The sequence below is a fragment of the Madurella fahalii genome, assembly GCF_045866475.1.
Source record: "Madurella fahalii IFM 68171 DNA, scaffold_4, whole genome shotgun sequence".
NCBI lineage: Eukaryota > Fungi > Ascomycota > Sordariomycetes > Sordariales > Madurella > Madurella fahalii.
The window spans coordinates 1,209,422-1,234,396 of NW_027263974.1; the positions used below are offsets into that span (position 1 = coordinate 1,209,422).

At 53.7% G+C, this 24,975-nt stretch overlaps 7 protein-coding genes across 7 annotated transcripts; 5 read left to right on the forward strand and 2 right to left on the reverse strand.

Moving 5' to 3' along the window:
• Positions 1-1,894: 1,894 nt before the first annotated feature.
• On the reverse strand, positions 1,895-3,883 carry MFIFM68171_07355 (uncharacterized protein; the record flags this gene model as incomplete). The annotated part of the gene is made up of 1 exon (XM_071062775.1): positions 1,895-3,883. The coding sequence occupies one exon, from the start codon at positions 3,881-3,883 to the stop codon at positions 1,895-1,897; it is 1,989 nt and encodes a 662-aa protein (XP_070918876.1).
• A 472-nt stretch (positions 3,884-4,355) lies between these two features.
• Positions 4,356-7,331, forward strand: MFIFM68171_07356 (uncharacterized protein; the record flags this gene model as incomplete). Its single annotated transcript, XM_071062776.1, has 1 exon — positions 4,356-7,331. One exon carries the CDS (start codon positions 4,356-4,358, stop codon positions 7,329-7,331), a length of 2,976 nt encoding a protein of 991 aa, XP_070918877.1.
• A 2,237-nt stretch (positions 7,332-9,568) lies between these two features.
• Positions 9,569-11,650, forward strand: MFIFM68171_07357 (uncharacterized protein; the record flags this gene model as incomplete). The annotated part of the gene is made up of 1 exon (XM_071062777.1): positions 9,569-11,650. The coding sequence occupies one exon, from the start codon at positions 9,569-9,571 to the stop codon at positions 11,648-11,650; it is 2,082 nt and encodes a 693-aa protein (XP_070918878.1).
• A 1,916-nt stretch (positions 11,651-13,566) lies between these two features.
• On the forward strand, positions 13,567-14,873 carry MFIFM68171_07358 (uncharacterized protein; the record flags this gene model as incomplete). The annotated part of the gene is made up of 5 exons (XM_071062778.1): positions 13,567-13,675; positions 13,752-14,012; positions 14,123-14,355; positions 14,504-14,754; positions 14,819-14,873. 5 exons carry the CDS (start codon positions 13,567-13,569, stop codon positions 14,871-14,873), a joined length of 909 nt encoding a protein of 302 aa, XP_070918879.1.
• A 562-nt stretch (positions 14,874-15,435) lies between these two features.
• On the forward strand, positions 15,436-19,035 carry MFIFM68171_07359 (uncharacterized protein; the record flags this gene model as incomplete). Its single annotated transcript, XM_071062779.1, has 1 exon — positions 15,436-19,035. The coding sequence occupies one exon, from the start codon at positions 15,436-15,438 to the stop codon at positions 19,033-19,035; it is 3,600 nt and encodes a 1,199-aa protein (XP_070918880.1).
• Positions 19,036-19,087: 52 nt separating this feature from the next.
• Positions 19,088-21,259, reverse strand: MFIFM68171_07360 (uncharacterized protein; the record flags this gene model as incomplete). Its single annotated transcript, XM_071062780.1, has 1 exon — positions 19,088-21,259. The coding sequence occupies one exon, from the start codon at positions 21,257-21,259 to the stop codon at positions 19,088-19,090; it is 2,172 nt and encodes a 723-aa protein (XP_070918881.1).
• A 2,799-nt stretch (positions 21,260-24,058) lies between these two features.
• On the forward strand, positions 24,059-24,602 carry MFIFM68171_07361 (ribonuclease T1; the record flags this gene model as incomplete). Its single annotated transcript, XM_071062781.1, has 2 exons — positions 24,059-24,278; positions 24,343-24,602. 2 exons carry the CDS (start codon positions 24,059-24,061, stop codon positions 24,600-24,602), a joined length of 480 nt encoding a protein of 159 aa, XP_070918882.1.
• Between the last annotated feature and the right edge of the window lie 373 nt (positions 24,603-24,975).

Below are 24,975 nucleotides of genomic sequence, written 5' to 3' on the forward strand. Positions count from 1 at the left end.
CGAGGTTACCACGGGGCTCAGCCCGTCACAACGTTGGTCATAGATGCTCTACCGGCAGAATAAATACGTACGTCGTCGCCGGATTTAACCTCTGGAAGTACATACACTATCATGCCTTGAGGTTAGAATTTTATCCTTAATTTTAAAACAGTACAGTATCTATTACAAACTAATCATTAGTATTATTCTATAGCTGCCCAGTGTTTCCTCAAAATTAATACTACGTTTGGGGGATTGATTCTGGCTGCTTCCCAGACAAACTATTATGGATCAGTGCTGCTCGGTTCTCCCTCTTCTCAACCAAACCTAAAGTCTATTTGGGCAAAGATCCATATTGTGTTCCCACCCTTACAATCTCGCGGTACATTGATTTATAATTTTCGCATATTCAATACAATTCCATTAGGAAAACCATTTATTTGTTCATGAATTATCTGTGAAACTAGAGCTTGTCTTCTTATTACGATTCATTAAGCATTCGCCATCTGCATGTCGAGAGCCTTGACGCTCGCCCAAGCCTGAACAGTAGAAGTAATGAAGGAGCCAGTTGACAGTAGCAACACAATAAGGGCAACCCAAAAGGTATAATACTGGTGGGGGTTCCTCCTGTTAATCCATAACTGTCTCCAGCTGTCGGCCGGCGCGAGGTAGATCTCCTCGTAGAGCTCCAGCAATTGGTCCTTCCAGAAATCGAACTCATTAAGATCAAATCTGGAGGATCCACGGCGTTTTGCTCCGCCGGTCGAGCCTCAAATGGGCTTCGAGACTATCAGTCCACTCAAGATGCAGGTTACACAACTTCACCATACTGGCAACGGTGAAAGAAGGGCTCATGCGGCTCTCCCCTACTCCGAACTTGGTGGTCGAGGTGGGGAACTGTCTGTTGACAAACTCCATCAATTGCAGATCATTTTCCCATTTTATAGACAGCCTCTGTGGGCTCGATAGAGACAGCTGGTCGTCTTGAGCGTTTATCATCAGCCATAATCGTATCGTCAAAGTCCACTGAGCGGTCGATGGCAAGATCGTCGACACCCGGGATAAGAGTGATAATGGTTTCTCGAAGTAAAGCGGGGGAAGGGGAATATTCACACTGTTCAAGACACTAATCAACACCTCTTCGTCTCTCTAGACTGATGAGTGACATTAAGTATGGACGAACCGCTGGCTGTCGATGGTCTTTTAGGTGCTTAGATGCGCAACTAGAAAGTCTTTCATGAGGCTAAGGTTGATGCGGGCGCCGAGCGTGGTTCTCGGTCCTATCTCGGCCACGAAGAACAGCGGTTTGTAGTTGAGCAGGAACGACGCCCACGCACCACAAGGTTGTAGAGTGTGGGCTCATGCTAGGGCGAGAGCAAAAACATGGTTCTTCTTGAGTTGCTGGAGGAGGGATTTTTGTATGTTGGGGAAGGCCTGTATGGAATGGTTCGATGTGGTTTAGGCATGGGGCCCTATGATGGGGGCTTCCAAAGCCTCTATATATCCACGTCGCTTGGTTCTGCTTCACCATAATGGGTGACCACCTTGATACGTCTACCTTCGCTTCATATTTTCGACGCGCCGTGTGAACATGGCCCTCGCCTTGGAATTATGTTTCCATCTCTTCAGCCGGGTTTCTTACACCCCTGTTGCTATCTACTTCTTCCGCTCCTTCGTCGCCGCTACAAGCACCTTCTCCCAACACGATCACTTAAAACCAACGTGGTGCTGGATTCCAGAACCACTACCGCCGCGCAGTGTCAAGGGTGAACCCGAAAAATTGTCCTGACCCCAAAACGATTAGCTACATACTACTGTAGGGTACCGGGTTGTGGCAATCTAGGCACGCTTGGATGATTCTGGGCGGTAACGCCCGTTGATAAAAAGACTTGACTACTGTTATCCTACCCTTGGATTATCCATGTTTCCCAGTGGTAATTATCTCCCTCTCCTCGATCTTACAAGTCCTGACTGGCGGCGACAGGAGCAGCCTTCCATTTCGGGTTACGCTCCGCAGCACTGTTGCGCATTCGTCCACCTCGTCCAGGCCACGCAGGTCAGGCATCCGGTAGTGGCTGAAGTTAGCCTGTTCGGTTGTCACGAAGACTTTGATCACATCGCGCATTGTGAAGTCAGGATCGGACGACGCGGTTCGTAGCAGCGGCGGAACTTTCATGTCGATTATGAAGGGCGGGATTTCTTCTCCGGGTTCCACAGCCATGCTGCTCGCCCCGTCATCTGGAAAGATCTGGTGCACTCCATATGCTGGCCCTAGGTTGAGCATGGTCACGTAGAGCACACGGCTGTCCATGTTTTTGAACCGGATTCGCCAGGCCGCAAGGGACTCGGTATCGCTCTCGTCGACCACATCCTCTAGCACCTCCATCTCGTAGCGCACCGTATACGAAGATGTTTGGCATTTGACGCTTGCGACAAGCTGGTAAACGCATAGATGTTGAAGCAGGAAGATGGCCCACTCCGTGTTGAAAGAAGAGGACATGGTTCGCAGGGCAGGCACATGCGCCATGGGGTGACCTTGCCAGTCCCGAAACCGGAACGCACCGGTTTCGTCAAGCTCTGCCGTCAGGTTAGCGCCCCGATCGGACGCATTAATCTGCACGGTGAGACGAATAGGGCTAACGGCGAACAAGTGGCAGTCCTGCTGCAAATGTCGGAGCGCAGAGTAATGAGCCCATTTCTGTTTCGACTCTGGAAGGATGAAGTTGACAGTCGCGGCTTTGACTCGACTCGAAAGCTGAGCGAACCACCCGATCTCTACGCGCTGCAAAGTTCCGGTGTTTTCGTTGACGAGAGCAGCCCGACATCGTAGCTCGGTTACGGCGGTGGTAACCGCTTCGGCGGCCGCCTGCGCATCCACACGCAAAAATCCCATGGACATTTGTGCGGGATCGTAGATTCGAAATCTGTCTCCAGGGAGAATCATGCTCGCCAGCCCCTTGTTTAGCGTTACAGACTCCCCTTGCGTCTCAACGACACTTGCCACCAAGTTTGCCAGGCCAAAGGCAGAGGCTCTCATGGAGCCGAAGAGAACCCGTGATCCATCGCCCAAGTGCATCGGCTGCTGTTTGAACTTGGACTTGCACTTGGCTTCCAGAACCTCCTGCACTAAGCGGTACGTGACTGGTTCGGTTGCGTGCTGCAGTGATTTCAGTGACTGAAGCAGATGATAAGTCATAGCTCCGTAGACTTGGCCGTCGTCGGCAGTCCACTCCTGTGCTGCCTCATGCGGTTGGCAGGCCGCAAAAATGTTGTAAGCCCGCTGCCGGTAGAACCACGTATCAGGAGGGGTCGCATTCCGCGGGTGCCGCTCTGGTGGACACTGGTGATTATCCCTTGGCATGCTCGCAGAACCGCTGGCGATGCTTCTGCACCGAATTTTGGCTTGGTGGTCTAGACGCATTGTACCGCCCGCATAGCAGCAGTCTAGCACGACGCACAACACAAGGCCCTTGTCAGCTAGTTCGTCGAGTAGATGGCCGAACTCGACATCGCGTATATCTTCCTCAAGGGTGCATAGAATCTCATCGTAGGGACAACCTCCTTTGAGGTCAGGGTATTTGGTCGGGACCCGATCGCCATGACCCGAGTAGTGAATGTAAGCAAAATCACCGGGCTTTGACCGCATGGCCAAGTCTCTTAGTGCAGCGACGACGGCTACTCTGGTAGGCAGCGCTGCCAGATGCTCGCAGTGCCTTGTCGGATCGTTGGTGGCTTTGAGAAGTGTGATGTGATCTGAGGGGATCCCCAAACCCGTTCTCAAGAATGTAGCTGTGTGCTCGACATCGCGGACAGCGCCGAGGAGGTTCCTCTTGTCATTAACTTCATCAGAGTACCGGTCGACGGCGATGAGCAGCGCCCACTTCTCGCTAGCTGTGTCTGCCATGTTGTCCCAAAAAAAAATCAAAGACTCCGGAGGACAGTATGGGGGATGATGTTGCGAAGAATACGGTTTAGTGCGTTCCATTTGTTCATTTCGTTCGTTGTATTAGAAGAAGTACTATTCTGGAGCCAAGGCTCGTTGGGTCGCAGATAAATGCAGCAATTGCGGGGAGAAAGGGGCTAAGAAATGCCAGCCACAGCCGTGGCTTCGCAACAGATGCACGCATGCGCCGACCGCAAAGCGTGAATGGAGAACTTTTCCAAGCAACCAAGCTGCCTCTTGCCTCGCCAGGGAAGGGGTAACGCCTATGGCAGCTGCTGCGCACAATTCTGCCCAAGCCGATCACGTGCCGATGCCCGTGTTTATTTCGATCCCCGCATGTCACCCACTTTTTCAACTCAATTCCTCATGTTCCCAGACTGCGGGGGCCCCCAAGTCAAGCAATTATCCAGCACAGTCATTCCACAGAGCCGTTATGGTAGACCTCTCCGATTACGTGCTTGGCCCACTGAGAGGTGCTTCAATCAAGGGCATCGAAGAGGCTATATTGACTCAGAAAGAAATCATAGCATCACTCGAATCCAGCCACCCCGACCGCGCATACCTTCTGAAAGACGAAGGTGTGCTATGGCACGCTAGGTACGAACGAAGTGGAGACGCGAATGACATAGAGCAAGCCATCCGTGCAGCCCGAGATGCCTTGCAGGCATGGACTGTTGGGGGCAAGGGACTAGGAGGAACCTTGAGCCGCTTAAGTCTGTGGCTAGCCAACAGATTCCAGATCCTAGGCAATCCCAACGATCTTGACGAGGCAATATCGACTGCCAGACGGGCCCTAGAGCTGATGAGTCCGGGAAGCGAGCAATGGTGGGATACCTACAACAACATCGCCAAGACATTCCAGGCGAATTTCCAATCCGGTCACTACGGTGTCGAGGCCGTGGACAAGGTGATCAGCTACCACTCAGAAGCCCTCGACAGGGCGCGCCAGGATCACAAACATTCGTCTGGGTATCTGTACCTCTGTTGCATGCTACACCACAGTCGATATCTCCGAAGCGACTCGGTCCAGGATCTTGAGCAGGCTATCAGCTTTGGCTACGAGGCAATTGAGATGGCCCATTTTGCCGAGGTTGTGGGCCCGGAGCACCTTGGCCTGAGCGCCGCGCTGTTAACTCACTACCAAGCCACGCACCTGTCTAGTAGTCTCGAAGAAGGCCTGAGAATATCCCGAACCTGGCTGGCAAGCCGTGGCAAGGATGCTATCCCACGGCTCAGGGCACAAGTGCTGTGCGGCTACGGTAGCATGCTTGAGGCCAAATGTCACCGAATGCGCACGGTGGATCCTGCGCAGGCGGCGGATCTGCTGTACGAGGCGACACGGTGCGGTGGGGAGGCCATAGACAGCTTAGATCCCCACGATACAAACCTCAAGGCCTTCACGCTAAACATGACCTGCGCTTGGTACTCGACCCTAATGGATATCCGCAGGGATGTTGGCGTGGGAGACGATGCGGCAATCATATTCTCCCACGCTCTTGGCCTACTGCCAGAAGGACATCCTGAGCGCGCCAGGACACTAACAAACCTAATGCATCTCCGAGACGTTCAACACCAGATTCTGACCGAACAGGGGCAGAAACTGAAAGCCATAGCGGCCCTCGATAAAGCCGTAACTCACGCACGGGAAGCCTTGGATGCGACAGCTGAGGGGGACAAATATCTTGGAGAGCGGCGCAAGCATCTGGGCGTCTTGCTGCTGCGGAAGCACCTCCTCACAGGAGAGGAGGACAAGGGACCCGCAGATCAGGAGTCCAAGAAGTATCTCGCTCTGGCGGCGGCCACGGAGAGAGCGTCGCCGCTGATCCGCATACCGGCTGCGATCCAGGCAGGACTAGGATGCTGGGAGGACGGGGAACTCGACAAGGCTAATCAGCTGCTCCAAAGCGCCGTCTCTCTCCTGCCTTCTCTCCACTCGCATCCAGTCTCCAACCGAGACCTCCAACAAACCTTGAGCCAGGTCTCTGGACTTGGGGCGTACGCCGCCGCCCTGGCACTGGAGGCTGGGCGGCCCCCATTTGAAGCTCTCATGTCGCTCGAAGAATCACGCTGCATAATTTCGGGGTTGTCGATGCGCTCGAGGGCCGACACCAATGGCTTGGCTGACAGAGACGCAACCCTAGCCGCCAAGTACGATGACCTTCGGATCCAGCTGGCGTTTGTCTCTAAGCAATTATCCTTGGAGGGCACGTACAGGCATGCCAGGGCGCACCAGGAACGATTACTTCGGTCTCTTGCCGAGACCGAGGCCGAGATCAGACGGCTGCCGGGGTGGGAGTCGTTCCAGCTGCCCATGACCGAAGAGAGCGTTAGAAAGCTCGCTGCCGACGGCCCGTTGATCGTCGTCAATGCAACGCTGATCCGCTGCGATGCCATCATCGTAACAACCCAAGAGATCAAACTCGTGCGCCTTGTCGACATGACGCACAAAGACCTGAAGAAGCATGTTGAGCTATTTAGCCATCTCGGCAGTGAATCCAGGCGGAATGCGGTCCCGAGGAAGGCTAAAACAACCGACTCAACACCAGAGAGTGCGCTACTGTGGCTTTGGAAGGCTGCGGTAAAGCCGATACTCGACGCCACCGACCTGACGTCGTCGGGGCGCGTCTGGTGGCTCACGACGGGCATCGCTGGGCGCGCTCCGTTCCACGCGGCTGGTTCGCACGCAGTGGGCTCGCGGGAAAATACTCTCAGCCGGGTCGTCTCGTCTTACACGTCGTCGCTAAAGACGCTGCGCTTCAGCCGCGACAAGGCTAGAAGGTCGACGGCAGCGACGGTGCCTGGGCGCGGGATGCTTCTGGTTACCATGTCGAAAAACCCACCTCCACACCGAGACCTGGACACGCAACATGAGGAGAGCGCCGCGCGGGATGCCTTTGGTCCGGCACTGGAACATCTTTCACAATGCGACCCGGAGGCGGTCTTGGAGCGGCTGCCGCGGTACTCGGTCGTGCATTTTGCCTGCCACGGCGCGTCTATCGGTCGCGACCCGTCCCAGAGTGGCCTGCTCCTGGCGCGGTCTGGCGGCACTGAGCCGGCCATGCTGTCCATCGCGAGCCTCGAGGGCGTCGACATCCAGGACGGCGCCATTGCCTACTTATCGGCCTGCTCCACGGCCGAGCAGGTCGACGGCAAGCTTGCTGACGAGGCCATTCATCTTGCCAACTGGTTCCAGGCGCTGGGGTTTCGTCATGTCATAGGTACTATGTGGGGAGCCGAGGACGCCGCCGCCGGGGAGGTTGCCCGGCGCTTCTATACAAAGGTCTTCCCAGATGGCAGAACGTCTGGCCTGGACGTAGCGACGGCGCTGCACGAAGCCCTAACAGATTACATCAGCGAAGGGAGACATGGCGTAGTTGCTTGGGGCCCCTTCATCCATGTTGGCGCGTAGCTGGCAGTGCTTAGAATCAGACAGTAGTGCCGAAACCAGAGAGTAGGAACTGCTAAGGCGCCTTCTGAAAACGCTCTGGTATGCTAGGCGTCGAAGCCGCGTAGGGAACCGATAACTGGACGCTGCGGTCGCGTCAGGGAACTGCGTTAAGTGCCTCGCGGGATATTACCTGGGTATTCAAAATCTGAGAAAGTAAAGTTTCCCCGGCGTTTGGCGTACTTGGCAATAGCTAGTACAAGGGAACGCAACTTGGCGGAATGAGTAGCGGCTTACGCTTTACTAGGGCAGAGTACCTTACTCAGAAGCTTACCGTTTCACACAGCTGCATATCTAACAAATCGTCCAGATGGAATTCCAGCACCGTCTCTGGCACCCAAACCAGGAGTGATACCGTACAGCGAGGATCACAGGCCAGAACCTCGCTCTACTCGGATCCGGTCTATTATCTTAGATATCAGTGATTTATGGGGGGAAAAGGCTATTTCATAGCGTAGGAAAGCGTGGGCTGTCGCTGAAGAGCTGTCCTCTGAAAGTAGAGTTAATTTTAAACGCCGGCCCATTGCGATAAATTCATCTATCCAACGCAGATCTTGATGAAGTTGAGGCACTGCCAACCACCCAACCACATTGTTACCCAGCCACTAAATCATCCTCAGGAACCTCGCGGCCTCCCACAGCCGCCTGGCCAGAGGAAAACGCCAGGGTATACATAGCGGTAGACACGGTCACGGTGGCAACCAGAAACGGCCCTTGCAGCTCAGTCGAGCCTGAGACGCGGACATAGACGGATTGGCCGACACTGAATTTAGGTTTCTAGGTTGACGCGCTAGGGATAAGTCTGGCATTCGTCCATATTCTAGCACAGGAGCTGACAGGGGCTGACATGCCTTGGTGACGAGAATGCGTGGGCGACCTCCGTTAGGGTCGTCCGGGTCTATAATCGTAAAAGCCGGGCTTTGTCGTCTGGTGACGAGCTATGAGCATTGCGTTCCAGTAAACGGCAAAATTTTTAATGCTCACCCATCCTCGACCAGTTGGTTGAGTTCCTCTTTGGGTTCCTCTTCAGAACCCCCTTCGAATTGACGCTCGTCTCGGCGCTCGTCCTTGTTCGGATCCATGACTGTGTTACCGCGTGTCCAAGTTAAAAAAAAAAAAAAAAAAAAAAAAAAAAAAGCGCGCCGTTAGGTCAACCTGAGATGGGCGCGAATTTAAAGGAATTTAGGGGAGGGCGTGGAGAACATGGCTCCAGTTATGGGGTTTTGTAATGAAGTTGCGGCTTTTGTCTGTCCCAAGGCCCAGATATGCGCGCAAATGCGGCTAGCGCGGACAGTCACTCTCCTCGCTGTCGCATTAAATTAGGTATCTGCCCGCGGGATTTGCCGGCGTCCAATCAGCCATTTGTGTGAGCCAAACGCCACGTCGTTCCCCACTTTTTTGAGGAAAGGTGCGCGATTGAAAACAAGCAGTCCTTGGAGTCGACTTTCCAGCTTTGGAACGGCCATATCTGGCTGCACTTTGAGTGCGCGCATCCCGCATTGAGGTAGAAAATATAAAGGAATACGCACTTTTCAACGGTAGTCTTTTTTTAACGGTGCGGGCAATTGCGCGTTGCTAAAATGATAGATATAGAGTGCAATTAGGCAAATAGTGTCAGATAGTGCTAATAATACTATAATGCACAGTACCACAGCCCCTGGAATAGCCCTTTTTATTAACCAAACTACGCGTATCGCGCGTACTATTAAAAAAAAGACTACCTTTAAAAGGCACACGTTCTGTTCTCTCTGCAATTTCAATTAGGGGTGCGTGCACTCAAAGCGCGGCCAGTTATGGCCGTTCGAAGGCCAGCAGGTCAACTGTGGGGGTTCGGACTATCAACCATAGCCCGCCCGCAGCACATCGGCAGGCTCCGTGGGCAGCTATCGTGAGCAGGCTTCGTGAGCAGGCTTCGTGGCCATTTCCTATTCGTTAACCCAGGAGAGAAATATGCGCATGATGCGGACATCAGGTCATGAATGGGCTCAGACACCACTGCCTAGGTAATCAGGGAGAAGAACAAGCAAAGTAAGCACGAGGAGAACAAGGAGGAGGAAAAGAAACGCCAAAACAGTAGCTACCGCAGATCGGCCGATTGGGCAAGCTCCGCAAGCACTACAGGCTCCCTCCAGATAACGCTCACTCAGGTCACATTTGGCATCTAGCGATTGCAGCTACGACAATTCGACAAACCGACAAGGATGGAGCAGCGGCCTCCGCAGCGCTTTGCCGTGCTTATCGGGATCGACTGCTACTTCGATAAGCCGCTCAGGGGCTGTGTGCGCGATGTTCACGCAATTCGCCAACACCTCGAGAGCCGGCCAATGGCTTTCCACATTGACTTGATGGTGGCAAGCAAGCCGGCCGACGCAGAAGCACGCTGCCCACCCGAGGACGAGCGACAGTGGCCGACATGGGACAATGTAGTAGCCCGTCTTGAGGCCATCACCATGGGCGCCCAGTCCGGCGACTTTGTCTACATCCACTATTCCGGCCACGGCACATCGCTCGGGCTGGTACCTGGATCAACGCACCCGCACAAATCAACGGCGGATCTTTCCCTAGACCTGCTAGCAGCAGCCGGTGATTCTGTCTGTTACCTTCGCGGCTTTGACCTTGCGTGTCTTGTGAGCAACATGGTATCCAAGGGACTGCACGTCACGCTTATCCTCGACTGCTGCTTCTCCGGTAGCGTCCTGCGGGGCGGTGACAATGACGATGTCGCCGGCCCACAGCCCGCCGGCGAGCGGTTTCTCCCATACGATGTCGAAGTCGATGCTGCATCTCCCCGGCTATTCCACCCCGAGGCTAGCACCAACGCCGGCACAGCATCCCGAGACGGTTCACTTCTCCCCAATTGGCTGATCGACCCCGCTGGCTACGCTATCATCACTGCCTGCGGGCCTCACGAGGTGGCCAAGGAGATTAGCGTGGATCGGTATGGCCCAGTAGGCGCCCTGTCCCATTTCCTCATACGCACCCTCTTGCGGTTGGGAGCGGTCGATGCGCGGTTGGGTGACATCTACCAGTCGGTGTGCTCGCGCTTCGCCGACATGACATGGTCTCCAGGCATAAGGCAGACGCCCATGCTCTACGGCAACAAGAACATTTCTTTCCTAGGTGTCCTGCGACCGAGCATCGATACCGCCGCGATCCCCCTATTCAGATCGCCAACGGCAGAGCTCATGCTGCGCGCCGGCCGAGCACACGGCTTGTTCGACGGCGATTTGCTAAATCTATACCCTATCGCCATGGCCGCCGAGGTGTCCGCTGACGCCCGAGGCGCAGCGGTACGTGCCAAAGTGGCTAGCGCTGGGGATCTTGTATCGTTGCTGCAGCGAGTTGATGGCAGCCGGGTCTCCAATGCCGTCGGAGTCGGTTGGAGCGCAAGGCTCGTCAGCCAGCCATCACTGCAGACGATGCCCATCAGCGTTGCCTCGGATCTACCCGGGCTTCGTCAGGTGCTGCTTGAAGGGTCACTGCTAGGCCTCGTCCTAAAACCCGGTGCAGAGCATCCGTGGCCAGGCTCGTTTTCGGTTGGGATGAATACTACTTGGACTGACTATGAGATTCGTGCCGATGTCGACGACGATACCAGGCCCGTGGTTAGCCTCCCAGCGCACCTGCCGCTCGTGGAGCGCAACGACCCTAACGACTCGGGCCAAGGAGACACAGCCAAGGCTCATCAGCTACTCGGCGCGCTATTGCACTTGACGCGCTTCCGCCATATTGAGTCGATTAGAAATCCGCGCTCCTCCCTGTCGTCCTTGGGCCATGTCTTTACCGTCCGCATTAGGGGCATGGGCGAGACCTCATGGCAGGATATCGACAGCGGTAGCAAAAGTAGCAGAATGGACGTGAGAAGCGGTGCGACGCTCGAAATCGAGCTCCGCAACGACAGCAGCGGGCCGTTGTATTTCCACATATATGACCTAGGCCCCCTGTGGCAGGTGCGCAACATATTCGATGGCGATCATGAGGTTGTCCTACCGAAGGATGAGACTCGGGCTTTCACCGGGCGTGAAATCCTGGAATTAGAGATGTGCGTGCCCGACCAGCTAATAGCCGCCGGCCGAACTTGGTGCGATGATGTTATTAAAATCTTGGTCACTGACGAGCCTACGTCTTTTGCTGCCCTGGGCATGGATACACTTCTGGAGTCACTATCTTCGAAATCCGCTGTTCCTTGCCTCCGCCAACTCCCTATTTTTGATGATGGCGTGGCGAGAGGAACAGCAGGACGCTGGGATGCGGTAAACATCCGTGTGCGCACTCACTGCTAGATACTCCCTTCATCTTTTCATTGCCTGTATGTCAGAGCGTACCGTACATGCGTCTCCATAGTCTAGCCCAATGTCTCCCTTGTACCGTGACTTTGCCAATTTTGCCTTCCAATTTCTCATGTGGACCTAGCCTCCTGGCACCGCCCTTCGAGCCGTAAACCCCCCCCCCCTCCATGAGGTAGAAAATTATCTATTTAAACGGGGTAGCTATGGAACTTTTTCTCATACTTCAATTCTTGCTATTGTAAAAGTTTCACCTGCTCTAGTTGTAGGAAATTATCTCCTCTGTAAACCCTTCCGTTGTTGGTGTTGCAACCTTGTGACCGATTCTTCTGCTATAAGCTCCTGAGCCATGTCACGATTCAACTTCGTGACCAAGGCCGTGAGGGGGTGAATCTCGTCGGGGATTAGTTGAGGGTGCTCTGCTGGATTCTGTGATAAGGGTTCCCCGTGTGCTCTGTATTCTCTACCTGCTCTCAGTACACAGTTTCTTTAACAATAGCCCCATGGATTTCCATAAAATGGGCAGGCTTAACCAATAGACAGATTAAAGACTTAGGCTAGCTCAGTATGCAAGCAACATCCATCTTCATTCTACAGACTGCAAAGACAATCATCAATGTGTATCTATGTAACTCTGTATTTGAGACGCTTACCTCGACTTCTCGTTGACAACATTTCCCCAGCGCTGAGCGTTCTGCTCTCACAACCTGAATCATACGCCCAGTACTCGGGATTAGCCGTATCCCGGAGGTATCGCTAGTGGGATTGTGGTGTTACGTGCAGTAAAAATATATCGACAGACTGATTAGGCGCATGGATGGAAGAGAACCAAACCTAGAGTTGTGATACGCCGGTTAATTTTAAACCCGTTAGAGGATTAACAACGCGAATACAGTTACAGCGAAGTTTGTAGGGCTGTATATAGACAATGCAGTGGTAAAACGTAGTCGTCTTAGCGAAGCTCGCCTTGCACTACCAGGGATCGCGTACGCTCGTCTTTTATGCGCACGCCTCCAAAAGCAAAGTCACGATCTCGGCCCGTAAGAACACAGTCTTGGGATCCTCCTTACTTAAGCCCCGGCATCGTCTTGCTCCCGGGGCGGGGGGGGGACGCGCCCTTCTCGTTACGCAAAGCGCTCCGCCTCTGGAACAGATACAGCAGGAGGGGGGAAGCGAAAACCTCCAAACCCAGTTGGGCCTCCCAGTGGCGAACTTGATGCCCAACGGCACGTACCAATCCACCGTGGGCCCCGCGGCTTACCAATAGCACCTCGCGAGAGGGACACCTCAGAAAAAAAAGGGGAGAAGGAAGAAGAAGCGCGATGTGCGGTCGTTGCCTTAAATCCTGCTGATGAGGAATAGGCCTGTTTAAAAGGAGGTGGCGAAACAATGACCCGGCTTAACAGGTGAGGCGATATTAACGTCCCTTAAGGTAATTTTTCTCTCTCGTCGCCCTATGTCCTCTGCCTCCCTAAATCTTTCCGTGTCAGATTCAACCTACCTAGACCTTCTGTCCGCTTGATCCCCCTTAAATCTTTTGGTCTTTGACCGCTGGTTTGCATTTATTCAGTTTTCGGAAGGCGTTGCACTCGCTTGTCGAGTGCGCATGCTCGTCACACACGCTAGCCATCAGCTCCAATGATCCGATCAACTAATTGGGCGCATCGGGGTTCTGCCTGATGTACCTACTGAATTTGGCGCAGCCCGGCTTTGTCTTCATAAGGCAGACACCTTATAGGCATAGCTATCCCACTAGAATGCAGCTGTATCTGTCGTTTTCTCATTTCTAGCATCATACGACCCAATCGGCCACCAAGGGGCCCCCTTCAGTTCTAATTGTCATTTCGCGCTTGCGGCCGTCGAAGCTCAGCTCCCAATCGCTCACGGCGCAAGTCGGAAGGAAGAGAGAAGAAATGGAGAGACTGAGGTCAATTCTGTCGTCCTTGTGCTTCATGGAGCGAGGTCATCCAACCGACGTAGAGTCCCAGCATGAGGGCTGGGAGTTGAGGACCAGTACTCAGAGTGAGCTAAACCAACCTCATAAGGCACATAGGTCACGAGCCGTAAGCTTCCAAGGGCTAACACGACAATGAAAAAGTCGAGTCCTACAGGCAGGGGTACCCGCAATACACAGCCTTGTTAGCCGCCAGCGACTCATTCTACGTATTCCGCAAGTTCTCCCGGGCTCGGGCCCGGCTCTTGCTACTGAAGCAGGACAAGATCTCAGTATTAGAAAAGGAGCTTGACAGGGTCGACCGAGAGGAACAATCTCCCCTCTTTCTTGGCAAGAGTAGGTTCGACGCGAACGCCAACCGGGCGGCGGTCCTCGCTGAGCTTGACACTGCTCTAATCGACTATGGTACGTACCGTTCGTCTGAGGACACATCAATAACCCCGTCACCGGCTTTCCTAAATATTCTTCGTTCTGCTGCAGCACCTTATTCTAACAACAGTCCCTATCACACCAAGATTCGCTGCTTGAACGCTCCCACAGGATCATGAGCCTAAAAAAAGCCCCGGCCTACGATACGCGGAACCTTCAGAACTGGGTCATCGGGACAGGCTCGCTGGACCGTGACGAGACATCTTACCTCGGACATGAAGATCTCGTTAGTCTCGTTCCCCCGGGTGATAACGCGACTGCTCGGCTAGAGTCTTGGATTGAGAATGCCTTGATTTGGTCCTACAAGGGCTTCCGTCAGGTACGTGTGCACGAGAATAGCCGGGCTGTTCATTTTCTTTACTTTCATCGAGGACGTAACTCTTGAAGTAGAGCGTCGCTGTCGCGAATAAGGATTATTGGCTGATCAGGGGAAGAGCCGCCGGCTGGCGGCTCCCGTCCTAAAATAGTGCTCAGGTTTAAGCATATCTTCGAATCCGAATGTGTACATTTACTCGGGGAGCTTGATAAGGCGGCTGACCAGAGTCGTGATCCTCATCGTCACCATCGCCCTCCTTCTCACTCCTGTCGTCGTCTGCAACTCTGTCCCGTTGGTCGTGCCTCGGATCAGCATCGTTGTGCTATCAAGCGCCGTCTTTCTTTTCGTCTTGGATGCGCTGATGAGAGTGCGGACTTTTGAATTAGTCCTAGCCGGAGCAACGTAAGTCCAAGTCACTGTTGCGACTGTCCATCTAGGTGCTAACGGGATTCACAAACGCGGCCAGATACGTGACTGTTCTTACCGTCTTCGTTTCTCGCACCGTTGATAGCTCGGCCTAAATTTACACACGGACTAGGAGTATTAGCACTCGGCGTTTCGCCACTAGTGTTTCTAGCCGCCGTGCTAGCCCTTGCTTATTATTAGTTGTTAGGAGTGTAATTTGTATTTTTTTTCTTTTCTAAAAAAAAGTAGCTAGCATCGATAATTCCTATAATCAGTATCACTAGGGCCTAACGTGTGTGTGTGTGGCCTCTACCTCGAAAGTTGGACCTATCTAGTATCTTCTTCAATACGTTACGCCTTAGAAAATAGCGGTAGATCACAGCCAAACCTATGGGTGAATCCGTGCTCTTAGCCAGCGCTCGTGACGATGATATGTAGTGCCAATGCGTTGGGTCTTATGTCACTTGGCTGTCAACACGTGATCAAGCCATGCAAGCCATGTTCCGTACCTAATCCCACCACCTAGCTCCGCCTGCTAGGGCGTGATTTCTCAGCAGGCTTCATTGGCAGCGTGCGGGGTGCAATCGACAGTCACATCGCCTTCGCCCTTCTCAACGGAAAATGTCGAGAATCATCTGAGAGCCCAAGCAGAGAGAATTCGTTTTAGCTAGGATCGTCATGGAAGAATCGGAGCCAGTGGGTGCCGCACGAGAGAGCCACGACCATATCGCCGAACAACTTCGAGCCTTGAGAGCGGAGGTTGAGGCACAATTTGAGGAAACAGGCTCGATACATGATTTAGACCTCCTCATTCAGGTTGCGAGCGCTGCGGTGGATCTGTTGCCCAAGGAGCATCCCGAGATGCTAACGTGGCTGAACGACCTCGGACACTGGCTTGGAAGACGATCTGAGCGGAACGGGTCGGTGGAAGATCTCGATCGGGCTATTGCGACGATCCAGGCTGCCGCGGAGACTGTGAGGGTAGGTGATGCGATTCGGCCCATGATTTGGACCAACCTCGGCAACAGGCTCGGAAAGCGATTCGAGAGGACCGGGTCGATCAACCATCTGGACCGGGCTATCGAGGCGACGAAAACGGCCATTGACGCTGCCCCCACAGACGATGCTTATCGAGCCGGTCGCTTGAACAACCTCGGAGTGTGGCTTGGCAAGCGCTATGAACGGCTCGGCTCTATCGATGACCTTAATCAAGCAATCGACTTTGCGGGTGCGGCAGTTGAGGCCGCGCGAGAAGACCCGACGAGCCGATTCAATTGGATGGTGTCGCTCGGGAACAAACTCGGTGCACGATTCCAGAGAACTGGCTCCATTGAGGATCTCAACCGCTCTATTGAGACGATAAAAGCGGCCAAGGAAGCTGTACCTCGAGAACATCCCAGCCGGCCCATCGTCTTCAACTGCCTTGGAAACCAGCTTGCAATGAGGTTCACGAGAACTGGAAATATAGACGACCTCAGCCTCGCAATCGAGGTCATGGGTATAGCAGCAGAGGAAATCCGCTTCGACCACCCGGATCGAGCCGCCATTCTCCACAATCTGGCAAACAAGTTCGGCGTACGGTTCAATCATACGGGTTCGATGGGTGACCTCGACAAGGCCATCGAAAATGCCGTGTCCGCATTGGCCATCACACCTCAAGATCACTACGACCGGGCAATGTGGCTCACCTGCCTCGGAGGCTGGCTAGGTAGCCGTTATGACCAGAGCGGTTCTTTGAAAGACCTTAACCACGCTATCGATATCATGGATATGGCACTGAAAGTTACACCCGGCGATGAGCCTCTTCGGGCTGGCCGGTTAGCCAATCTCGGAACCCTGCTGACGGCACGCTTCGCGAAGACTGGCTCGGTGGAGGACCTACACCATGCCGTAGAGTCTTCCGCAGAAGCGTTCGAGGCCACCCCGAATGACCACCCTGACCGGATCTTGATGGCATCTAGTCTCGGTATCTCTGCTATAGAACGGTCGATACGGACCGGCTCGACTGAAGATCTCGATCGGGCTATCGATTATTTCAGGATAGCGGCCGAGAGCACACCAGGCGATTCGCCCGATCGTGCCAGCCGCGTGAACAATCTAGGGTTAGCACTCGTAACGCGATATGAGAGAACCGGCCTCGCAGGCAGCCTAGATCAAGCTATTGATGTTCTCAGCACTGCAGCAAAAGAGGTGCACGAAGGAAATGCACGCCGGGCACGTGTATTCCACAGCCTCGGAAAAGCTTTCTGGAGACGATTCGAACGATCGGGGTCGAATAGCGATCTTGAACAAGCCATCAAGAAGCTCGAGGTAGCGGTACGCGCTACTCCTTTGGGTCATCCAGACCAAGTCGATTATCACAATGACATTGGAGCCATCTTTGCCTATCTCGCTCATCAGGGAGGTTCCGAGGAACTCTTCAACCGATCTATCGACTACATGAAGGCCGCGGTTAATGCAACAGACAACAATGAACCAAATAGAGCTCGCTGGTCGCTCAATCTCGGAAATTGGCTGGAGGAAAGATACAAGCGGGGCTGCTCAGCTGACGACCTAGCCGGTGCACTCGCTTCGTACTTGGAAGGCTGGGGCTGCTATACAGCCGCGCCGTCGATACGTATTGAACTGGCCCAGAGAGTTGCTCGCATCCTCGCCTTGCAGTCAGAATGGGAAAAGGCGAGCCAGGTTCTGCACGAAGCCGTCTACCTCGTCCGGTATTTAAGTCCCCAGTCGCTGCGGCACACAGACAAGCAACGTATGCTTGCATCATGTGCAGATCTCGCCCGCACAGCAGCGGCGATAGCCCTAAACGCAGAAAAGGACCCGGGCTACGCCCTGCAGCTTCTCGAGGTCGGTCGCGGTGTTATTTCCGGCTCACTAGCAGAGATGCGTACCGATATTTCTGAGCTTGAACGGCATCACCCTGCTCTCGCTGCTGAGTTTATCCGCTTGAGAGACGAGCTGGATAGCCCATATGAAACACCAGGTTTTATCTTGCCCGCTGGCAACACGCCGCTCTGGCAGTCGCGAGCGAAACGACGTCACGAATCGGATCAAAAGTTTGGCGAGCTTGTTGCCAGGATTCGCGAGCAGCCGGGCTTTGGCAACTTTCTCCTTCCGGCCACGTTGGACGAGATAAAATCCATGGCGGATCCGGACCCCATCGTCGTCATAAATCTTAGCACCTACCGCTGCGATGCTTTCCTTGTCGAGCATGATCAGATTAGGCAGCTGGGGCTGCCCGCCCTGACGCTGGAGGATACCGAAAAGCGAGTCAGGGATCTCCGGACAGCACTTCAAGGCTCTTCCGATGTAGATCCGGCAATGCTGGAGTGGCTATGGAATGCAGCCTGCCGCCCGATTCTCGAGGCGCTGGGTTTCACGGGCTGTCCAACGCCGGGTCGCAGCTGGCCCCGGGTGTGGTGGGTCCCTACCGGGCTTCTCAGCTTACTGCCTCTCCACGCCGCCGGACGTTATGCCAAAGGCTCAACCGAGACGGTCCTGGATAGGGTCATGTCGTCGTATTCCTCATCCATCAAGGCGATGCAGTACGGGCGCCGAGACCGCGCCCGCGCCTCCGCCTCCGCCTCGGCACCCGGGGCCGACCGGGCTCTGCTGGTTGCCATGCCGGTAACGCCGGGCTTAGCAACCGGGGCGCTCCCCTTTGCTGCGGATGAAGTTTCTATGCTGCGAGGCATGTGCGAGTCGCTTGAGTTGGAGCCCGTTTGTCCGCAGCCGCTCAAGGACGCCGTCCTCAGCCAGTTGGGATCTTGCAAGATATTCCACTTTGCGGGCCACGGCCGGTCGGACTCTGCGGAGCCTTCGAGTAGTTGCCTACTGCTCCAAGACTGGGAAGAAAACCCGTTGACTTTGGGGGACCTCCGAGATTGCAAGTTTTATGAGAACCAGCCATTTCTCGGGTATCTCTCTGCCTGTTCGACTGGGGCTAGCGATGCGGACAAGCTTGCAGACGAAGGTATTCATCTTGTCAGTACCCTGCAGCTAGCGGGGTTTCGCCACGTAGTTGGAACGCTCTGGAAAGTTTCTGACAGCCACTGTGCAGACATTGCACGCGTGTTCTATGAGACTTTGGGGAACCAAGGGATGACGGATGCGGCTGTTTCCCTCGGGCTTCACACGGCCATCCGGGCGCTTCGTGATAGCCAAATCAACGATAGGGCCGCTTCAAGGGACGGCAAGCTGCTCGAGTTTGGAACGCATAAAAACAAGCGCCTAGTAAATACTTTCTGGGTTCCCTATGTCTACTATGGAGCTTAGATTAAGTACCTGGAGACAGACGCGGCAACTTCCAGAGGCCAAATATAGTCTGCTAGAACTGCGGCGCGGAGATGAAGGTGGCTGTTTCTGCTGTACCGCTAGTGGTACGCACATTGATATCGTAAATCTGCCATGAGCCACCCGAGCGTCCCTTCAGTTTGACATCACGGCTGGCGGGCGATAGATCCTTCAACAGTTGATCAAGAGCACTTGTGAAGTCGAGAAAAAGAGTGTCTCGGGTCGAGTACTCGTGGATGTCGGGCAGCTCTAGCGCCTGCAGAGATGTGTGGCGGACGGTAACGACTGCTCTCAGGGTCTCGGTAATCTCGGTGCGGCCTTTTCCCGAGAGGTACGTCGGTATTTCCATCTGGATAGGCAACATGCGCTTCTCACCTGGCCCGACGCACTCGGATGCGCCAGCACCCGCAGGGTACAGCTTCTCAATTCCCCAGAGTGGTTTCAGGTCGAGCACGGTCAGATATACTGGAGACTTGCCTCTGTTTTCAAACTCGACGCTCACGACCTCCCCACTACTGACAGTGTATGCTCCATTGTGGAGTGGGGCAAGCTCCAAGCCAGCAGGAAAGATGAGTTCCCCAGAGAGGTTATCCCCGGCATCCGCCTCCATAGGGGGTTCGGTTGACTTACCCAGCAGCTCGAATCTGCATGGCGTCCTCAAGGCTGAGACCGGATCAGCCCCTAAACGCTGGACTAACCGAAACCGCACTACATGGCTCAGGCATGCCAGCAAACTCCCAGATGATGCGGGATCCGCTGCCGGAATTTTAGGCAGGTTGGGGAGGACAGCCTGCGACGCGTCTAGCAGCTCGTAGAAACCTTCGGGGGTGATGGTAACGGAGAGTGCGAGGGGAACGCTCTCGTACCCCCCGACGTCTTCGTCTGGTAGTAGGCACCAAAGAGAAGGCGGTCGTTTTTGTTCCTCGATGTGGCGCCGCAGGCTGGTCAACCGAGCTCGGACATGCTCAGCGCCTGGCTCTGTTCCGTTCGGCACAACGAGCCGGACACCCGCCATCTTCTCTGGGGCTTGCTTTAGCAGCAAAGCCCGGAAGCCCGGCCGTACAGCCGCCCAATCGGGGGGCCTGTGGGGGCCGATAAAAGCGGCGGTAGCCTTGAGCCCCTGGGGCTTCGTGACGCGGATCTTAGCAATCATATCGGAGGGGAAAGAGGTATCATCTCGGTATACACCATATTCGGCGCCAACGTGGACGCCATGCAGATCGCCGTGATCGAGTTCGACAAGGCCGCTGGCCGGGTCCACGGCCAAAACGAGGGGGCGGTGAACGGGGCAGGCGCGGCTGCTAACGCCAAAGAAAGCCATGGTTGTCTCGCCCTCCAGCAGTGGTGTCTGCTCAGAGAAGTAGCTCTGTACCTTGATGGCGATGCGGCTCAGAAGAGCTTCTGCTGATACCGAGTCCTGGCCATAGCGGCGGAGGGTATCAATTAGATGGTAAGTCAAAGCTCCATGTTGCCTCTCGGCGAAGGTATGCTCGTATGCCTTCTGAAAAGCAGTGCAGGCGGCAAGGAGAGTGTACCCGGACGCCTCCAACAGCCAGCTCTTGCCAACTCGGCCGTGTCTCAAGCTTGCGGGCGCAGCTGGACCGCATGAATTTTGGGAGCCGACACACAAGTCGCTCTGCAACAGAGAGCGGTCGATGAAGCCAGTCCCCCGCGGGGTGGCACTCTCCTTTCGTCGTGTCGAGCCGCCGGCGTGGCAGCTGTCCAAGACAACCGTCACCTCAAGCCCCTTTCCGACAAGGTCCTGCAGCCACTGTGCAATCTCGACGTCACGAAGGTACTTGGCTTGGTCCATGTTCGCACTGGCCACGACCTCAATATCAACAGGGACCAGAGCCTCATCGATGCCGTCTTGTCCCTTGACGCGTTCGTATGCTGTGCGCACGCGGGCGCCGTGTCCCGAATAGTGTATGTAGACCAGGTCGCCCCTACGCGTCTCGCTGCTAAGCCTGGCAAAGGCGCGAGCGATGTTGCGGTAGGTTGGCCAGACCGACATATCCTCTTTCGGTCTGCCCTGATAAGCGTCATCGTCTGGCGCCGTCGACGTGAGCTTGATGATGTGTTCATCTAGGATACCGAGTTCCGTCTTAAGGAAGCATTCGACTAGCGCAACATCATTGACGCAACCTCCAAGGCTGGCGTAGTGGGCGGTGTGTCCAGAGTTGTCCGTCCTGGCGTTACCCGTCATGTAGTAACCAGCTCCAATCAGCAAAGCCCATCTCCGAGGGCAGGAAGCGGGTCCGTCCATCATTCAGAAGGTTTAGTTTAAAGCCTCTGGTGGCGTCTTGAGATGAGGAAAGGGCTGTCAGCTTGGATACCTGAGGGAAACAAAATTCTGACGGAAAATATGCAATCTTGGCGGGGCTCATCAATGGAATTTGGTGACGGGCCTTAGCCGCAATGAGACAATCAGAGGGGTACCACATGCCGCTCTATTTTTAGATTGACGGTTTATAGAAGTGTGAGGAATACGGTGGCTGACGCCCCACAACTGTGGCTGATGGTGGGTTCACAGAGTTAAGGCTGTTTTATAATTGTTAGAGCAGTGGTCTTGGCCATCCGACACCAGACGACACTACAGGACATACGAGCGCAGAGGACTGGCCACAGACCAGGACTCGATCCATCATACGAAGGCTGCGGCCAAAAAAAAAAAAAAAGGATCTTGTGCACAACGAGTTTACTAAAGAGCAGGTCTCCCCGCACAGCTAAGCAAAACCTGAGCAGGAACTGGGCCGAGACTGAGCCAGGGTAAGTGCGCGAAGTACGGGAAAGGAAATTTTGTGTGCCCAGGTTCGTCTCACAAAACAGCAAATCTATAAATACAGACGTCGATCACTGTCCTTTTCTAGGCTATCTCCAGGTATGTTTTTTTTTTGTCCTGACCTTCTCTATATTTATCCAAAAATTTACCACGGTGAAATTCCTAGACTGGTGTCCGCACTCCGAACCTTCGAAATCACGCATATCAAATCATCTTTCTTTCATTCCGGATAACCTCACCATTAGCTTGAAATAGATTGGCCTGTTGCGGAAACAACTTAACGCAGGTGTTCTCGCTGTAAGCAACCCAGCCCGGCTTTGGGAAACATTAACGAACGCCTGGGAGACGTAACAAGCTTGGAGTATATGTCCATGGAATCCTAACGCAAGGCCGTACGTTGGGCAGACCAAATGCCAGGGGCTGTCCCCGCAGTCTCAACCTTAGCCGTGTGACAGTCGGACTTACTTGTTCAGTTTACTTTCTTCATTAATAAGCTTGATGAATATCCTAGGAATCGTTACAGCTTGTCCCGCCTTATCAAGAGCTTTTCTGAAACCCGGGGTATTAACGTCTGTTTATCCAGTCGTCCCTAAAACATTTTTAACGACTATTTTGGCTTAAAACCTTCCTACCAAAATATGCATCTACAACCTGCACTTCATAACATAAAGCTTTACACTTTTTCAAAACTGAACCGAAAACCCGGATGGACTACCTTTGTTCAAAGGTGATATAACATTGATCATTGAGCAAATTACAGAACCGGCAAAAAGATAGCATGAACTCTAAAGCTAGCTTTGGTGCCTTTGGCGCCCTAAGAAGTATTGCTTCCTACAGTCTGTACGTTCCAAGATTCTAAGTATGATCACAAAACGTATTTTTCAAATGATATTTACGAATAATGGTCTGAACAAAAGTTTGCCGAATTCAAAGGTTCTCTTGGATGCAGATCAACGTTTGATACAAAAGTCAACTTAAAATTCACAATCAAAATGTTCAGTTTCTCTATCGCACAATATAAGACTTTCTACAGACAGCAGCAATAATACCGCTCATTGAAATCTAAAAATGAAAACAGAAATTTAACCCCAGTCTCTCGATCTTCCAAACCTTCACTTCATGGGCTGGCATGCTTGCAATAGTGTGAAAGCTCTCGAACCCTCGCATTCGCTTACCTCAGGATCTTAAAAGCGCAGGTTACGCTTTCGAACATGGCAACGCCAATTCCGATCCTATATTGCGACTGAATAGACAGACTTGAGTTGATTGTCGTCAAGCTCTACGTTGAAAACGATGACGGGAAATTATTTCCAGCTTCATTCGAAATATGATTGTAGAGAACGAACTAGCAGCTTATCTTGCGACGAAGCTGTCTCTGAATCTCCAATATTTCTCAGAGCTCTATCTCAAAAGGTAAATAAGAGGACAGAAATGGAGACTGGACGGGAGACGTGAACTGGGTTTATGGGACACTGGGGGAAGGGAGGAGGAGAGGGGGGGGGGGGGGGGGGGCTGGGTGGTCCAAGTTCTGGGACACAGGTGGCCTAAAACTGGTTCCTCGGGAGAAGTTGCCATTCGAGTTGCAGAGTACGACCTACTCGTCTAAACCACATTTGGGAGTTTCCCTGATCATGCCCTGAGTAGCGCCTGAGCAGTGCCTGAGTGAGGTAGCTCGGAGTGGTGTGGGTGACAGGGGGTTGGTGAGGGCAAATCATATCTTGTGGAAACTTGAAACTGTTACAGCCAACGCAGGCTACGGATTGGAAGCTCGATGAGGATTCCGGGCAGGCCAATGATACTACATAATTAGCTTGTGCACCGTATCTCCGTACCAGGTAACACAAACCAAACACTCAACTAACGAGCCACTACCGAACTAGCTAAATTGCTGCTCAGTGCTGGACATTGAGTAGCAATGCGGCGAAGTAAAACAGTCGGTATCATTGTGACACCATCATCGAGAGCCATTGATGCCCTGTTTGTAGGTTCACTGAACATCTTGTTGGCCGCCCGGTCACCGGCAACATCGTTCTCGTCGACTTCAAACGACAACCAACCGCCCAGCCCTTCCGCAGCTCATCTGCTCGAAGCTCCATCCGTAAGGTATAATCCCATCGGTCCCAGTCGTTCACTTTCATTACACCTACACTATGCCTTCATATGCCATCTTAAGCCACCGGTAACCCAACTATCATACCCCCCAACTTGAAACTTTCGCCCAACATGTACCTCCTTCCTGTTGCCCGCCTAGCTATAAGTCTCGTCCTCGTGGAGCTCTCGCTCGCGATTTTCGCACCCGCTGGGGCTCTGGGCAAGCGAGAGGATTTCAATCTTCCCCCGAGCGACCAGTTCATAGCTTGTCCTGGCTACCGGTACAGCCGTCCCCAAGCCGAGAGTGCGATCCAGGCAGCTATCGATACCACAGCAGACGTGGCCAAAAAGAGTATTTCCATCTTTTCGCCTATTTCCATTCTATACCAGCTAACCTCCACCGTGTCGTATTCCAGTCGGTTATCCCCACAAATTTGGCAACAACAAAAAGTTAAAGTTCTCCGACAAGTGCAAGGGCCAGCAGCTGTATGAGTTCCCCCTTCTGCCCGGATCCAAGACTTATTCTGGCGGCAACCCTGGCGCCGACCGTGTCGTGTATTACATCCATTCGAACCCAAAGGTCAAAGAACCGATGACTAAAGCCTTCTACTGTGGTGTTATGATCCATGATGGCGCGAGACGGGGCGAATTTGCATTGTGCCCGGTTGAGGATTGAACATCGGTGGTGCGAGGACTAGAAACATGTATCACTGCCTTGGACCGAACTGGTATGAAGCCCAAGTTCGACAACCGCTGTGCAGTGCAGAAGACGACGGACGCGGCGACGCTGGGATATTGTATTGAGATGGGGAAAACTCTCTCCAGGGAACAGGGTCCCTCTGATCAGAGGGCCACACTTACTAGGATGGCGCTCGGGAGGCTGGAACTTGCCGAGGGCCCATATGTCTTTTGCACCACAAGTGGAGCCGTTCTAGCTATTGCTCCTTAGACAGGACAATCAATTCAGCACTCTTTTCCACACCTGTTACGGGCTTAATTGACGAGCTTTCTTTGCGTGCAAAGCGATCTCCCTCTGCGCCTGTTGTTTT